Source organism: Dromiciops gliroides, chromosome 1 (assembly GCF_019393635.1).
Source record: "Dromiciops gliroides isolate mDroGli1 chromosome 1, mDroGli1.pri, whole genome shotgun sequence".
NCBI classification, from domain to species: Eukaryota; Metazoa; Chordata; class Mammalia; order Microbiotheria; family Microbiotheriidae; genus Dromiciops; species Dromiciops gliroides.
This window is the reverse complement of record NC_057861.1, coordinates 489890222-489907647: the sequence shown is the minus strand read 5'-3', so window position 1 is coordinate 489907647 and position 17426 is coordinate 489890222. Positions and strand designations below refer to the sequence as shown.

Sequence of the window (17426 nt, the reverse complement as noted above, 5' to 3'; positions counted from 1 at the left end):
TTTACCTTTATTCAGTGTGTATTTCTCTACTTCCAATGTGTTTCTTGTAAACAACATTGTAGGATTCTGGTTTTTAATCCACTCTGCTATTTGCTTCTGTTTTATGGAAGAGTTCATCCCATTCAGATTCACAGTTATGATTACTACCTATATCCCTCCTATATTTACTGCCTGTATTTCCCCCTTTGTTTGTACTTTTTTTCCCTTCTTTCACCCTATTCCTCCTCACCAGTGTTTTGCTTCTGATGCCTGCTTCCCCTAATCTGCCCTCCCTTTTATCAGGCCCCCTCCCTTTTCTTTACCCTTTCCTCCCCTGCTTCTGCTATCCCTTCTGTCAGTGCCCCTCCTTTTCCCCTTGCCCTTTTACTTCCCTAAAGTGTAAGCTAAATTTCTTTGTCCAAATGAGTGTATGTTATTCCCTCTTTGAACCAAATCTGATGAGAGTTCTGATGAGAGTAAGGTTGAAACAGTGCTCACCCCCTCCCTTTCCCCCCTCTATTATAATAGTTTTTTTCCACTTCTTCATATAATGTAATTAACCCCATTCCACCTTCCCTTTCCTCTTCTTCCCACATACTCCTTTTTTCCACCCCTTAAAGACAATTGTCTTTATATCATCACATCAAAGACATTTATACCCATACCCTCTATGTATACTCCATTTGCCTAGATAGAGATACAGTTCTGAAGAGTTATAAGTATTATCTTCCTGTGTAGGGATGTAAACAGTTTAACCTTATTGAATAACTTTTTTTCCTTGTTTATCTTTTTATATTTCTCTTGAGTCTTGTATTTGAAGATCAAATTTCCTGTTCAGTTCTGGTCTTTTCATCAGGAAATCTTGAATGTCCCCTATTTCATTGAATGTCCATCATTTCCCCTGAAAGATAATGTTCAATTTTATTGGGTAGTTGATTCTTGGTTGCAATACAAGCTCCTTTGCCTTCCGGAATATCATATTCCAAGCCTTCTGATCCTTTAATGTTGAAGCTGCCAGGTCCTGCGCAATCCTGACCATGGCTCCATGATATTTAAATTGTTTCTTTCTGGCTGCTTGCAGTAAAATCTTCATCTGATAATTCTGGAATTTGGCTATAATGTTCCTTGGAGTTTTCCTTTTGGGATCTCTTTCAGGAGGTTATCAGTGGATTCTTTCAGTGACAATTTTATACTCTGATTCTACAATATCAGGGCAGTTCTTCTTGATAATTTCCTGGAATATATTGTCTAGACTCTTTTTCTGATCATGGCTTTCAGGTAGTCCAATAATTCTCAAATTATCTCTCCTGGAATTACACCTTATACAAAAATAAGATCAAAATGGGTTCAGGATTTAGACATAAAGGGTGATGCCATAGATAAATTAGGAGAGGAAGGAATAGTTTACCTCTCAGATTTATGGAGAGGAAAACAATTTATGTCCAAACAAGAGATAGAGATTATGAAATGCAAGATGGAAGATTTTTATTACATTAAATTTAAAAGCTTTTGTACAAACAGAAGCAATGCAGCCAAAATTAGAAGGGAGGCAGAAAACTGGGAAACAATTTTTACAGCCAGCATTTCTGATAAAGGCCTCATTTCTAAAATATATAGGGAACTAAATCAAATTGATAAGAATCCAAGTCATTCCCCAGTTGAGAAATGGTCAAAGGATATGAACACGCAGTTTTTTGATGAAGAAGTCAAAGCTATCTTTTACCATATGAAAAAATGCTCTAAATCACTATTGATCAGAGAAATGCAAATTAAAACAACTTTGAGGTGTCACCTCACACCTATCAGATTGGCTAATATGACAAAAAAGGAAATAAATGTTGGAGAAGTTGTGGAAAAATTGGAACACTAATACATTGTTGGTGGAGCTGTGAACTGATCCAACCATTCTGGAGAGCAATTTGGAACTATCCCCAAAGGGCTATGGGACTGTTCATACCTTTTGACTCAGTGCTAGGTCTGTATCCCAAAGAGACCATAGTGTGATAAAATGGCATATGCCCAGGGGTTCCACTTGATTGATCTAGTATTGCTTGAGAAACTAAGGACCTACTTGAGATGATTAGATATAGGTCACACCTGTCCTGCCGTGAGTGACATATACTACTGATGTCACTAGGGGGACCACTCTTGGCCAAGCAACTTGAAGGACCTCCCATTTTGGGGGAGGGAGAGAAAAAGTAGAAAAGAGAATGCTCACTCTGAGCTCTTTCTTTTCTGGTTGGTGAGCTTCTGCGAGCAGACTGGAGAGGGGCTGCACAGCTGACTCCTATTGTAAGGGGCTAAAATTCTAGCTAGTCTGTCTAAAATATCTAATGAGTGGTCACCAATAAATTATAAGCTTTAGCAAGAGTTAGACTTTTAAGCATTTATTAAGGAGAATAAGAATTTGGTAAAGAGAGAGAGAAAGGCCTAAATTCATCTATCTATTAAAGGGAAAGTGCATTTCTCACTCCCTTCTCCATCAGAGTCCTGATGAAAGAGAGCAAAAGTGCCAGCCTCGCCCCCTCTTCCTCCCACCAGCAAACGTCACTTCCTGATGCCAAAGAAAAGCTGCATGGCCTTGTCCTCGGAAGCCATCTCATCATGGCAGATCTTTCCTACAGTAAGTCTCCAGCAGGTGGCGTCATTCCAATTGTTACACTATAGAAACTACAGACCCTAGGTGGTGAGTTAATAGAAATGAAGCCAACTTTTTGAATTAGCTGAGCTGGAAGCAAGTTTGGGGATTGTGTCAGTCTTTGCTAGAGCCAGGGAGCTTATCCATTTTTCTTTTCCCCATTCCCTTGTCCTTGGCTTTATTAATTTCACCTTTGTTATATATTTTATTCCCATTAATAAAACCTGATTTGTTTGTGGAAAAGAGGCTGTTAATCTCCTTTCTTATTAGCCTGGGAGAAATAACTAAAAAAGGCAGTTTGGAAGGGAGGAAACTTTGGACCTAGAGGTCCCTCATTATTTTCTGCACCCCAATATTATGGTGAGCCACCCAATTAACTCTCCCCATATTAAATTTGGCCCCTACAATAGAAAAGGGAAAAGGACCCACATGTACAAAAATGTTTATATCAGCTCTCTTTGTGGTGGCAAAGAATTGGAAATTAAGGGAATGCTAATCAACAGGGGAATGGCCAAACAAGTTGTGGTACATGAATGTAATGGAATATTATTGTGCCGTAAGAAACGATGAGCAGGAGGAGTTCAGAGAAACCTGGAAGGACTTACATGAACTGATGCTGACTGAGAGGAGCAGAACCAGGAGAACACTGTACACAGTAACAGCAACATTGTGTGATGAACAATGGTGATAGACTTGGCTCTTCTCACCAGTGCAACTATCCAAAACAGTTTCAAAGAACTCATGATAGAAAATGCTCTCAACATCCAGAAAAAAGAAATATGCATTATGAATGCAGATTGAACCATACAGTTTCTACTTTTGGACTGCTTTTTTCCCTTCTTTTTTGAGGTTTTTCCTTTGTGCTCTGATTCTTCTTTCACAAGATGACTAATACAGAAATATGTTTAATGTGATTGTACATATACAATCAAATCAGACTGTTTTCTATCTTGGGGAAGAGGGAGGGAAGGAGGGGGGGATAAAAAAATTGTAACTAAAAATCCAGTGAAAACAAATGTTGAAAACTATCCTTATATGTAATATGTAACTGGAAAATAATAAAATAATAATAATATTTTTTAAAACCCAAAAACCAACCAAACAAAAAACCCCCCAAAACTAAATTATCTCTCCTAGATCTATTTTCCAGGTCAGTTGTCTTTCCAATGAGGTATCTCATAATTTCTTCTATTTTTTCATTCTTTTGATTCTGTTTGACTAATTCCTGGTGTCTCATGGAGTCATTAGCTTCATCTGCCTAGTTCTAATTTTTAAGGCATTGTTTTCTTCAGTAAGCTTTTGCACCTCCTTTCCCATTTGATCAATTTTTCCCCTCATTTGGCCAGTTGTATTTTTATGGAATTGTTTTCTTCAATTTTTGTGCTTCCTTTTCCAAGCTATTGATTTTTTTCATAATTTTCTTGTGTAACTTTCATTTCTCTCATTTCTTTTCCCATTTTTTCTTCTACCTCTCTCATTTGATTTTTAAAATCCTTTTTGAGCTCTTTCAAGAAGGCTTTTTGGTCTTGAGATCAATTCATTTTCCCTCTTGAGGCTTCACATGTAGGCATTTTAAGTATTATCCTCATCTGAATTTGTGTTTTGGTCTTCCCTGTTGAGACAGAAACTCTCAATGTTAAGGGCCCCTTTCTGTTTATTACTCATATTGTGGCTTATTTTTTGACTTATAAAGTTGAGGTCTGCTCCTGGGGTACAGGGGCTACTGTTGAAAGCTTCTTGTGCTGGGGGATAGGGGTCTGTTCACTGGTTTTCTGCTCTGAGGCCTCTGTGGCTTGTGGATTCCTCACTGTCCTGGGCTTGCGTCCTACTGTGCTGGGAGCCTAGTCTCGCTTGGTCTGTGGGTGGTTCTCTAGCTAGCAGTTTGCCCTCTTAGCGGGTGCTGGCAGGTCTCACAACTAGCCTGCTGTACAACCAGCCTTCTGAGTCAGACCAAGGAGCCCCACTTGCTGTGCTGTGGCCAAGAGCCTCCTGTTGACTTGCCCAGACTCCCCTCCTGCACTGCACTTCACTTCCCTTTTGCCCAAGTGAGACTGACCTTTCCTGAAGTCTTCTAAATTATCTCAAGTTATAAGATTGTGTCTGTCTTGTTGTAGGTTTTGTAGTTTCAGAATCCATTTAGAGGGTTGATTTAATGTTGTTTTTGAGGGAAACTCAGGAGAGCTCAGGCAACTTCCTGGCTTCTCTCAGCCATCTTGGCTGCACCCCCTTATTCCTCACATCTCTATCTCAGATGTGCTCATTTCATTATTTACTGAGAAGACAAAGGTCATACAATGTGAAGTCCCCCATATCAATGTCCTCCATCATTGTAGGTGCTCCCTAGGGCTCTTCATTTTTTTTGGGGGGATACTTTATTAGCTTTCTTAAGTATAATATTTATACAGGTAATCTCCAAATCTCTATATGCAGCCCCAATTTCTCTCTGAGCTCTAGTTATACTTCTTCAGGTATGTACTGAATACATGCTCCTTGAAGGTCTGAGCCCTTCAGTGTCAAAATAGAAACACTTGTCTTCCCTCTAAACCTCTTGTATATGTCATAGGGACATCACCACACTTTTTTTTTTTTTAGTGAGTCATTTGGAGTTAAGTGACTTGCCCAGGGTCACACATCTAGTAAGTATGTGTTAAGTGTCTGAGGCCGAATTTGAACTCAGGTCCTCCTGACTCCAAGGCTGGTGCTCTATCCGCTGCGCCACCTAGCTGCCCCCACTACCACACTTTTAGTTAAGCAGGTTCATAAACTTAAAATCAATCTTGACTGCTCCTTCTTCCTCATCCACCATACCCAAACAGTTGCTAAGTCTTACTGATTCTACCTCTCAACATTTGTTATCACCTTCTTTCTCTCTACTCATGCAACCACCATCATAGTTCTAAGTTTCATTACCTTTAGGAAATCTCCAGGGTCTCTTTTGGATTCATTGTTTCTGATACTGAATCTTGAGCCCAGCCCATTCCAAACCCTGCTCATAACTTCAACCCACAACAGAAATCTACTCAGTTTCTTTCGAAGTCTGATATTTCTCTTGCTCTGCGCCTCAATCATGTGATCCTTCCTCTTTTCCTGGATTTTCTAATATCTACAATTTCTCCTCTTGTAATCCTCATTATCCTTTGGTGTTTTCTTTCCAAAATAGGTCCCTCCTTAAAAGAATTTATTAGGAATATTCTCTTTTTCATTCTATTTAGCTACCTCTCTATTCCCCTATTCAGGTTACACATTGGGGGCGGCTAGGTGGCACAGTGGATAGAGCACCAGCCCTGGAGTCAGGAGTACCGGAGTTCAAACCCAGCCTCAGACACTTAACACTTACTAGCTGTGTGACCCTGGGCAAGTCACTTAACCCCAATTGCCTCACTTAAAAAACAAAACAAAACAAAAAACAAAAACAGGTTACACATATATGATGAAGAGAGGAAAAGTGTGTGTCTGTGTGGATCAGACAGTCTAGTGAAAAGACAAGATATATAATAAGACTTTAATAGCTAGAGAAATTTGGAGAAATAAGCAAGATTTGGGTATAGGTCACCATGGTTAACTCACCTGTGTAGTAGCTTGTATAGTATCTATGACATTCTGGATATTGACACACCTAGTTGGAAGTAGAAGCCTGGATCTTTGACTTTCCCTTTACATAAATGCCAGATCAGTTCAAAATGAGCTAATAGCTAGCTCTCTCCTGAACTTTACATTCCTATTTCTTCACCCCAAGGAATATATCCTTTTGCCCCACCCAGGAAGCTAAGAGCTCTGCTCTGGGGTATCTGCCCTCTTATAACTGCCTCTTTCTCTATTCCAAGGCCTACTCTTCATGGACAAAGTTTCCAACAAATGCCCACTATATTTCTGTTTCTCTACCCCAGAGAATTTGCTTCCTTTTAATCCCTTTGCAGGAAAGAAAATCCAAATGTGTCCCTCTTGCATGATATGCTAAATATCTCATTCTTGGGGAAATTTTCTTTTCTTTTTTAAGAGAATCTACCTTCTAAATAAAATGTCTCATATTCCTAAGATAATTCCCCAGGCCCCTTAAGAAATGCCCTCTTCACAATAAGCAAGAATCCCAAGAAGATTGATCAGAGCCCTGTGGCAGTGATTGCCTTAAGAAGGTGGACCTTCTTGTGTTGAGAGAACTGCAGTAAGAATCGAAAGGTGGTCCTATAGACAGAACACCAATAGGTTTTCTCCCTTGTGTGGATGAAGCATTGGTGCTGAACCAGAGCTGAGCTCTGACTGAAGGCCTTGCTACACTGGGGGCAGCAGTATGGCTTCTCACCTGTGTGGAATCTACTGTAGAGAAGAGGAAAGAGCCATAGAAGACATGCCCACAGTCCCCACACTTGAACGGTTTCTTACCAGTGTGTGTCCCTTGGTGCTCAATGGCTTGGAGCTCTAGCTGAAGGCCTTCCCACAGTTCCTGCACTTGTAAGGCTTCTCACCCACGTGGCTTGGATGGTGCTGTGCCAGATGAGAGCTCTGCACAAACTCCTTCCCATGAGTTCTATACTTGTAAGGCTGGACAGACATGTGGCTCTTCCAGTACTGGATCAGCAATCAGTTGTCCTGAAGCTCTTCCCACACACAAACCACTGAAAGGCCTATCACCATGAGTCAGGCAATGGGCTAATTGAGTATGCTGAGGAAAAACCCCTGCTACACACCCTGGGCTCCTCATAGGGTGTTCCAAACACTGAGAGGACTTGTAAGGCTTCTCTAAGACCTTGGAGCCACTGCAGTATTTTGCCAGAAGCTCTTATCCCAACCCACTAAAGACTTCTGGGAATGGGGAAATATTTGAGACTGAGAGGAACAATTCTTATAGGTTTTCCACCCAATCTACATTCCAGGAACCCTGGGGCTATGTGAGGGAAAAATCCATCCTCTTCTCAATAATTCTCAGGAACTCAGCATCGAGGTGACAAAGGCTTTATTTTCTTCTCATGAAAAGGAGGCACCCTAGTGTGCAGCTAGTGGGTGCCCAGAAAGGGGACTCGCAGGCCCTGTTTTATACCCTAGACCCTAACACGAATGGACCTTCCCCTTTTTCATCACTGGTCGGGGTTACAATGTATGAGCAAAAACTAGCTAATCGGAAGGCAGTATTCCCACCTCTCTTCCTTGTATGGGCATAACTCAGGAGTGGACCTTATACTTCCTTATATGGACAGAACTCTGGAGAGGACCTAATTGAGACCAGGGCTCCTTGAACCATGTGACCTTGCTAACCTGAGGGGGAGGAGGGGATCTGAGACCTTTGTCCTACAAACAGGTCAGGGGAGTATGACTGACTGTTATATCCACATTGAGAGGAGACAATTACCCATTTCTCACAGGCTACATACACCATTACCTGTGGGACACTTACCCCAGCTATCAAACACCCTACCACCCACTCTAATGCATCCGAATACTATGGAAATACAGAGAGGCAACATGGTATAGTGTAAATGGCACTGATCCGGGAGTCAAAACGGACCTGGATTCTAGTGCTGGCTCTGCGACTGTTTAATTTTAGGGAAGTCACATGCTCTTTTGGGGCCTCAGTTTCCACATCTGTGAAATGATGGGGTTGGACTGAATGATCTTCTATGGACTTGGCCAACTACCAATATTTCCCCCACTTCAGTCCTAGTCCCTACCATGTATATTACCAACTAGCATCTCATATTGGTGAGGGGTTGAAATGGAGAAAATGTTCCTGGACGAACCCAGCTCTAGAAGGATGAAGGGAAACGCCTTTAAGCTCTGATGCCAATAGGACACTTCACTGTAAACCAGTCCAGCTAAAAAGCTCCCTCCCCTGGAAGCACATTCCAGGCACCACCCCAGCTGCTGGAAACCCGAGAAACCTCACAGGGCATGCGCAAGCACAGGCGGAAAAACAAAATCACCCTTTCCTTCCTTTCCCTTCCCCTTTCGCGCCTCCTCCCTTCCTGTTCGCATCCCTCCCTCTTTCTTTCCAATTCCACAACTAGCCCGGCTTTTTCATTCACACTCGCCCCGCCCCCAAGCTCTCCGACTCTCTTTGAATGGCTGAGCTAAGCAGAGGCCCCGATAGACCAAGGAAAACCCGGAGGCGGGGTTTCTTTAGCAGTCGCCAAGGAAACGGATTGAGCGCCCCTTGGGGGCCTTCCCTAACGCCCCGCCCATCCGCCTCTGGGAACAGCTTGTGATTGGTTTAGCCTAGCTTTGCTCTGCGTCCTCCGCGCAGCTGCCCAGTCTCCAAGACTGTGATTGACGGACTGACCACATTGTTCAATTTCCCTCCTCCCCAACCTTCCCTTTTCTCTGGCTCCAGGAACTAGCTCTGATTGGCTGTTAGAAGCTCGAGCCACATCCTCCTGGTACGTTTCCCATTCATGTCCCCAGAGCGTCTCGTGCTGATCTTTTAGGTCGGTAGTCTTGGGGGCTCGCGTGCCCATTCGAAGCTGCGTGAACCCCTTGGGCGGATCCCTCCAGTCCGCACCAGGAGCTAGGTTCCCTGCCCCACTTCCCTTTCCCCTACCGGCCTCCGATAGGATAAAGTGAACCAAGTAGGTGGGGACTTGGGAAGCGCTGGCCTTCGATTGGGTGTAAGGGAATAGGCGTGGCCAGAGGGGGTGGGGAAGGAGAGCAGCCCTGAGGTGGCGGCTGCTGTGGGTAAGTGAGCGGGTGACCCCAGGTAAACCTTTTCTCCAACCCCACCCTTCCATATGCCCCTTTTAACTGAGGATCTGGGGATGTCCGGAATTTAACACCCCCGGGGAGGGCTTAGAGGTGGCAAGAATCAGGGAGCGGGGCAGCCTATTAGCCGGGAACCCCCTTTCTTCCTTCCCCCCCCCTTCCCCCCTTCGTGGTTGGGGAAATTTTTCCCCCCTGGTGCGCTCTCCCCCCACCCCTGTATTTGCCTAGTTCTCAGGTTGCTCCTGCCCTGGCCCCCCCCTTCTTTATCTTCCCTACCTCTTTAGCCCCGACCCCCGGCCGTCATGGCCGAGCCCCGGAAGGAGGAGGAGGAGGACGAGGAGGGGGGCGCTGGGGGTCGCCCTGAGGCTGGGAAGGCGGAGCCCCCCAACCCCGTGGCCTCAGTGGTGGCCAAGAACCTGGCGTTGCTCAAAGCCCGCTCCTTCGACGTGACTTTTGAGGTGGGGGATGAATACGAGATCATCGAGACCATTGGTACTGGAGCCTACGGGGTGGTCTCTTCCGCTCGCCGCCGCCTCACTGGTGAGTTGTGTCACCTGTGACACAAGTGGCTGCCTTAACCAGTTGCTCATACCCCATCGTCCACCTGTCCAACTATCCAGCTACCCAACCATCCACCCACCCATTGGTGTGTCCATCCATCCATCCATCCATCCATCCACCCACCAGTCCGTCCATCCATCTGCCTACTCACCCAGCCATCTGACCAAACATCTATCCATCCCTTCATCCATCCCCTAGGTGGTCATCCACCGTTATTTAATCTTCCAGCAATTCTATGAGAATCTTAACTTCCCAAAACTTATTTCATACATTTTTATTTTACTTACTAGAGTATATATGCCACTCCCTTACAGCCTTTGGAATGTGAGGTCCTGGAGAGCCCTCTATCATTTTATATTTGTCATTGTAGTCTATCTCCTCCACCTACCCCCTATGCCTACTTCAATGCTTGGTGAATAGTAAGTGCTTGTAGAATGAATCAGTGAAATCATAGATTTATTCCTCCCCAACATATTTAGTTCGTTCCACTTCTCAGAGCTTTCCCTAGCTTTCTCCATAATATCCTTTACAGTCAATAAGATGCATGTCTATCTCTGTGTGTGTATGTATATGTATGTGTGTATATATGCACATATATACACACATACATATACATGCATATGTATACACATATATGTATACATGCACATCTGTGCCTATACATACATGTATACCTAACATGTTGCATACCTACATCGATAAATAGCTATCCCTAGATGAGAAATTGATTTCCAGAGAAATGTGATTTGCCTGGAGATCAAGTTTAATAAGTAACAGCTCAGGAACTAGAGGTCAGGCCTCTTAACTCCTAAACCATGGTGTAAACCATTGGGGAAGGTGGGAACCTAGGATGATGGGGAAAAGGAAGGGAGGAAACAAGCATTTATTAAGTGCCTGCTATATGCCAAGCACTGTGCTAAGCACATTACATATATTATTTCATTTGCTTCTCACAGTAACCCTGTAGATGTTGTTATTATTCCCTTTTATAGTTGAAGAAAGTGAAGCTGACAGAAGTTAAATAACTTGCACAGGGTAACAGCTAATAAGTGTCTAAAGCTAGATTTGAAATGAGGTCTTCTTGACTCTAGGCTCAGTGAACTATGTCTTGCACACCTAGTTGAAAAAGATCAATATCTGAACCAGAGACAAGCTGGGCCACTGGACAGATATGTTGGGGGAGAACTTTAGTCTCTTCTCCATAGATATACTATACTCAATTTGAAAACAGTGTAGCTGATCTTTATTTTCCTCTCTCAAGGCCAGCAGGTAGCCATCAAGAAGATCCCTAATGCTTTTGATGTCGTAACCAATGCCAAGCGGACCCTCCGGGAGCTGAAGATCCTTAAACACTTTAAGCATGACAATATCATTGCCATCAAGGACATTCTGAAGCCCACTGTGCCCTATGGGGAATTCAAATCTGTGTAAGGAATAGAACTGGTAGGGTGACTTTAAAGGTTAGAGTCAGTGTAGTCTCTCAAAGTGAGGATCATAGAGCTCGAGTTACAAATGAATAGATGAGTTTCATAGAATAGAGGTTGTCAGGACACTTCAACACAACTAAAGCCAGTCAGAGGAGACAGATTCCTGTGGTCAGCCATGAAATATTTTCCAAGAGAACAAGTTCTTGATGGTCCCAGGAAGAATTGAAACTACAAGTCCTCCTACAAGTCTGCTGGAAAAATAGCCAGTTACTTTTGAGGGGAATCTGATCCTGGAGATAAGGCCTGAGGTAGAGTGATGGGTTGGGAAAGGGGAGCTAAGTGCTGCTGTGCCTGAGTCTTTTTACTCTCTTTCTCAGTTATGTTGTCCTGGACTTGATGGAGAGTGACCTACACCAGATCATCCACTCCTCCCAGCCACTCACCTTGGAGCATGTACGCTACTTTTTGTACCAGCTGCTTAGAGGACTTAAGTATATGCACTCAGCTCAGGTGATCCACCGTGACCTCAAGCCCTCCAACCTGCTGGTAAATGAAAACTGTGAGCTGAAAATAGGTGACTTTGGCATGGCTCGGGGCCTTTGCACTTCCCCAGCTGAGCATCAGTACTTCATGACAGAATATGTTGCCACACGCTGGTACAGGGCTCCTGAGCTCATGCTCTCTCTGCACGAGTACACGCAAGCCATTGACCTGTGGTCTGTAGGATGCATCTTTGGAGAGATGCTGGCTCGTCGCCAGCTCTTTCCAGGCAAGAACTATGTCCACCAGCTTCAGCTGATCATGACAGTGTTGGGGACTCCATCACCATCTGTGATCCAGGCTGTAGGGGCTGAGCGGGTACGTGCCTACATCCAGAGTTTGCCTCCACGCCAACCAGTGCCCTGGGAGACAGTATACCCAGGTGCTGACCGGCAAGCACTGTCACTTCTGGGCTCCATGCTGCGCTTTGAGCCTGGTGCTCGGATCTCAGCTGCAGCTGCCTTGCGCCACCCCTTCCTAGCCAAGTACCATGACCCTGATGATGAGCCAGACTGTGCCCCACCTTTTGATTTTGCCTTTGACCGGGAGGCCCTGACCCGTGAACGAATAAAGGAGGCCATTGTGGCTGAGATCGGTGACTTCCATGCCCGTCGTGAGGGAATCCGACAACAGATCCGTTTCCAGCCCTCATTGCAGCCTGTGGCTGGGGAACAATGCTGCCCTGATGTGGAGATGCCCAGTCCCCGAGGACCGGGTTCAGATTGTGCCATGGAGTCACCACCTCCGGCCCTACCTCCCCCTGGACCTGCCTCCAACACCATAGACTTGACCTCCTCTCAGCCTCCTCTACCCACTGGAGATCCAGCCCCACCTAAAAAAGAAGGGGCCATCTCAGACAATACCAAAGCTGCTCTCAAGGCTGCCTTGCTCAAGTCCTTAAGGAACCGGCTTAAAGGTAAAGAAAGCTTAGGTAGAGGGAGGGTGATGGAATAGAAATGAGCATGGGGAGAACCAGTGGCAGGATTTGGTGGTGATGCTGGGTACAGCTAAACCCTTGGGTGCCGCAGGCTGCTCATTTTCCTCCCTTGCTCTCATGCAGATGGTCCCAGTGCCCCCTTAGAGGCCCCTGAGCCACGAAAGCCAGTAACAGCCCAAGAGCGGCAGAGGGAGCGGGAGGAGAAGAGGAGGCGGCGGCAGGAGCGAGCCAAGGAGCGAGAGAAACGACAGAAGGAGAGAGAACGCAAAGAAAGGGGTGTTGGGGCAGCTGGGGGTCCCTCTGGTGATCCCCTGGCTGGGCTGGTGCTGAGTGACAATGACCGAAGCTTATTAGAACGTTGGACTCGAATGGCCCAGCCTCCAGCTCCACCTCCTGGACCAGCAGCACCCACCCCACCACCCCCTGCTCTTCCTCCTGGACCCACCCCTCTCCCAGCTACTATCTCATCTGGTCTCCAAGCCCCAGTTACACCCCTTCCGGTCCCCCAACCATTGGTTCCGCCTCCTAGCCTTCCTGGGCCCACCCCCACAGGAACCATGCCTTACTTTCCACCTGGCCCACCCCCATCAGATCTAGGGGGATCCCATCAGGTTCCCACTTCAGAGTCACCAGATGTGAACCTAGTGACTCAGCAGCTATCTAAGTCACAGGTAAGGAGAGAGATTGAGAACATGGAAGTATCTTGGTACAGGCGATGGCAACTAAGTAAAGTCAGTACACTTTGAGTATAATTTAAGATTAGTAGGAAAGGGGGTAGCTAGGTGGCACAGTGGATAAAGCACTGGCCTTAGATTCAGGAGTACCTGAGTTCAAATCTGGCCTCACACTTGACATTTACCAGCTGTGTGACCCTGGGCAAGTCACTTAACCCCCACTGCCCTGCCCCTGCCCCTCCCCCCAAAAAAATTAGTAGGAAAGGGATTGAGTTTGAAAGTAGGATTTAGGATTCCTTTGGGTTTTCTTCAAAAAGTATAGTGAAGGGGGAGCTAGGTGGCAAAGTGGATAGAGCACTGGCCCTGGAGTCAGGAGGACCTTAGTTCAAATCTGACCTCAGACACTTGATACTTACTATCTGTGTGACCCTGGGCAAGTCACTTAACCCTTATTGCCTCCTCCACCCCCCAAGTCATCTTGTCAAATTCATCCTCAGACACATAACACTTACTAGCTATGTGACCCTGGGCAAGTCACTTAACCCTCATTGCCCCGCCAAAAAAAAAAAGTATAGTGAAGATAAAGGAAGATTCACTAGGTATATCTACAGAGATTTGGATATTCTAGTTAGTTCAGGAACGGAGATGGACATAGGCTCTTCACAGTACTTTTGAAAAGAGGATAGATTATAATAACCACTTGAACTTTAGTCTGTCTCCCTCTCTCTCTCTCTGCAGGTTGATGATCTATTGCCCCCTGTTTTCTCGGGAACCCCAAAGGGCAGTGGGGCTGGCTATGGAGTTGGCTTTGATTTGGAGGAATTCCTCAATCAGTCTTTTGATATGGGTGTGGCTGATGGGCCTCATGACAGGTGAGTGAAGATACAGTTTCAGAGAGAATTGATAGGAACCAGACCCTGAGAAGGAATCTTGGAGAAGTGGGCAGGGACCCTGAGGCAAGGGTTCTTAGTCTATTTTGTGTTACTGACTGCCACAGTCTAGTGGAGCCTATGGACCCCTTCTCAGAATAATGTTTTTAAATATGGACAGGTTTCGCCTTACTTAAATTCACTTTACACAAATTCAAAATTCTAAAAGACATCCGCATTCCAAAAAAAATTAAGAAAATTTCTTATGCAAAATGGATACTATACAATAAAATGCTGTATATTACAGGCAGCATAGATGGTGGGAAGCTGAGAAAAGCATCTCTAAGTCAGTTCCTGTGAATTTGCAGACAGTGAGTGATACTATGCCTTTCCCTGTGTTCAATAGTTATCCTTATATTTTCACCATGGTTGGCAGCAGACATGCTCTTGAAGGAAAAAGTGAGCCATCTTGTAAATGTAAGCAAATAGACTTGGAAATGGAAATGAAAATGAAAATGATTAGAAAATAAGAAGGGGGACAAAAATTGTTATCGATAGTATATGAACGTAGGCTTGCAGTGTCAATTGTGAACACCATTGTGAAAGATGCTTCCTGGATAAAGGAGAATGCAAAAGGAAATGCTTGCATTAAATTGACTTATCCGTTGAAACAAAGAGAAGGTGCTGTTCTTATTAACTGTGTGGATAGAAGACCAGACTCCTTTAAGCTTGATAAATTCAAGCCAAGGCTCAAAGCTTCTTTGAAGATTTAAAGGTAAAGTAACCTGAAGGAACATAGGCATTTATAGTAAGCAGTGGTTGATTGATTTACACGATTACAGAATTTCATAATGGGCAAGTGTCCGAAGAGGCTGCTAGTGCAGATATTGAAGCAACAAAGAAGTTCCCAGAGTTCCTGCAAAAACAATAGATGAAGGTCCCTAGTTTCTGGAACAAATCTTTAATGTAGACTGGTCTATTTTATTAAAGAATGCTAAATTGAACCCACATCTAAGTGGAGGAGAAACTATCAGGGGGAGCATAAAACTTTTAAAAAATAGTGTAACTCTTCTGTTTGGAGGAATGTATCTGCAACTTGCAAATTAAAACATGTTCTTGTGCACCATTCAGAAAACCCCACAGCATTGAAAGGAATCAGTGAGGCAGCCCCACCTGTGCATTATCTCTCTAACCCTAAGGCATGGATAACCCTTATCAACTTTGAATTTTTAAGAAATTATATTAAATTACAGGGGGCAGCTAGGCAGTACAGTAAAGCACCGGCCCTGGATTCAGGAGGACCTGAGTTCAAATCCAGCCACAGACACTTGGCACTTACTAGCTGTGTGACCTTGGGCAAATCACTTAACCCTCATTGCCCCACTAAATAAATAAATAAATAAAATTATATTAAATTATAAACAAATCTTTGTTTATACACTGCTTCATTCTCTAAGTTAAGGTGTTTTGTAAGGACAGTGGCATTCCTTTCAAGATTCTACTTATTTTGAATAATGTCTTAGGTCACCCTCCCCATTTGGATGGTTTTAATTGAAATGTAAAAGTAGTCTACCTTCCCCCTAACACTACCTTAGCCAGTCAATTGCTGCTTTGGATACAGATAAGGACTTGACATCCAGGGATTTCTGGAAGTCCTGTAATTACTAGGCAATCCTGAATATTGGTAAGGCATGGAAAGGTATGACGGAAACATGTATGAAGAGAGTTTGGAAAAAAGTGTGCTCATAATGCATTCCTAATTTTTGTGGATTTGAAGACTGGAATAACTAGATTGTAAAATTAACACAAGAATTGGAGCTAGAAGTGGATTAGAATGATGAACTGTTGATTGAGTTTCTTGAAGAAAAACTGTCAAATGGGAATCTGATTGAGCTGCTAGTTGCAAAGATTGTAGAAGAAGAGAGGGAAGCTTTGGAATTGCAGTCAGACCAGAAAGGTTCACTGTGAAACAGTTGGCAGAAGCATTTCATCAGCCTCCTCTACCCACTGGTATCGAATTATTTTTCTTGTATTGAAAAGATGGATCCAAATACTTAAAGATTTTTAAAAGTTCAAAGACTAGTTGAAGAGAATATAGTTTGCCATTGTCAATATACAAGGAAAAAAAGAGAGTCACTGTCCAAACATCTCCATAAAAAAAGTGGTGCTGCCAACCCTGGATTATAAAGGCTAAGTGCAGTGGTGGGGAAGAGGCAGCAGACTGCACACCTATGGTAACTTAACTGTACAGTACTGCATATACTTTATCATTAACTTTACCTTTTATTTCATAATTCATTATCATGGCACAATATTTGACATGTCTGCATTTTATGACTTTTATAAAGGTATAATTTTGCATATTTGTTATGTATGCTAAGTGAAGTGTGTAGATAGGGGCAAATTCACATTACCTAAAAATCAGTTTACATTGAGGTCTGTGGAACAGTCCACTTATGTAAAGTTAAGATTACAAAGGAGACCAATTATATTGATATATAGTTATCAACATATTAAAAAAAAAAGGTTCACTGACCCCAGGTTAAGGACCCTTACTCTAAGGTAAGGGAGACAACTTGACCTTGCTGATTAATATTTATTCCCTTCTCTTCTCTTCCTGTAGCCAAACAGATTCAGCTCCGCTGTCAGCCTCTCTGCTTACTGATTGGTTAGAAGGACATGGGATAAACCCAGCTGACATTGAGTCTCTACAACGTGAGATCCAGATGGACTCTCCTATGTTGCTGGCTGACCTGCCTGACCTTCAGGAGCCTTGAGGACCATGCATTTAAAAAACCAGGCTCAAGCTGGGGACAGAGGAACAGGATCCTTCAGTTTAAGTCAGACAGGGTCTAGAAAGGAAGCCCCAAAAGACTGAGAATCTATGTCTTGGTGGGGAGAATAGGAACACCGATTTATTCTCCAGGTTCATCTCAAATTCACCCTGCAACCTTAGGTGAAAGCCTCAGTATCTGTAAAACTCTGGGGAAATTAGGAGGGCCCAGGAAGTTCTGTTGCCTATCACTTCTCAGAGCTGCCACTTCCAGTATTGAATTTTTAAAAAAATTTTTTTACATTCCTATTGTTGTGGGAGCAGTGAAATATAAGTTTGAT

At 43.9% G+C, this 17426-nt stretch overlaps 1 protein-coding gene across 4 annotated transcripts; it reads left to right on the top strand.

Annotated features, from left to right (window-relative positions):
- Nucleotides 1–8907: 8907 nt before the first annotated feature.
- MAPK7 (mitogen-activated protein kinase 7) lies at nt 8908–17416 on the top strand. Of its 4 annotated transcripts, none has more exons than XM_043977457.1 (7): nt 8908–8985; nt 9589–9844; nt 11127–11292; nt 11670–12748; nt 12893–13440; nt 14182–14315; nt 16936–17416. In XM_043977457.1, the coding sequence occupies exons 2-7, from the start codon at nt 9607–9609 to the stop codon at nt 17087–17089; spliced, it is 2319 nt and encodes a 772-aa protein (XP_043833392.1). In that variant the 5' UTR covers nt 8908–8985; nt 9589–9606; the 3' UTR covers nt 17090–17416. The 4 variants fall into 4 exon arrangements, with proteins under 4 accessions (XP_043833392.1, XP_043833391.1, XP_043833393.1 ...); XM_043977456.1 differs by lacking the exon at nt 8908–8985 and adding an exon at nt 9239–9280; XM_043977458.1 differs by lacking the exon at nt 8908–8985 and having other exon boundaries at nt 9622–9844; nt 11135–11292; nt 16936–17415.
- The last annotated feature ends 10 nt before the right edge of the window (nt 17417–17426 follow it).

Excerpts from the sequence above, each read along its gene's own strand:
- MAPK7 (XM_043977457.1), top strand. The coding sequence starts at position 9,607 with ATGGCCGAGCCCCGGAAGGAGGAGGAGGAGGACGAGGAGGGGGGCGCT. Across the intron at positions 12,749-12,892 it reads CTTAAGGAACCGGCTTAAAG|ATGGTCCCAGTGCCCCCTTA; the intron begins GTAAAGAAAGCT and ends GCTCTCATGCAG. Across the intron at positions 14,316-16,935 it reads GCTGATGGGCCTCATGACAG|CCAAACAGATTCAGCTCCGC; the intron begins GTGAGTGAAGAT and ends CTCTTCCTGTAG.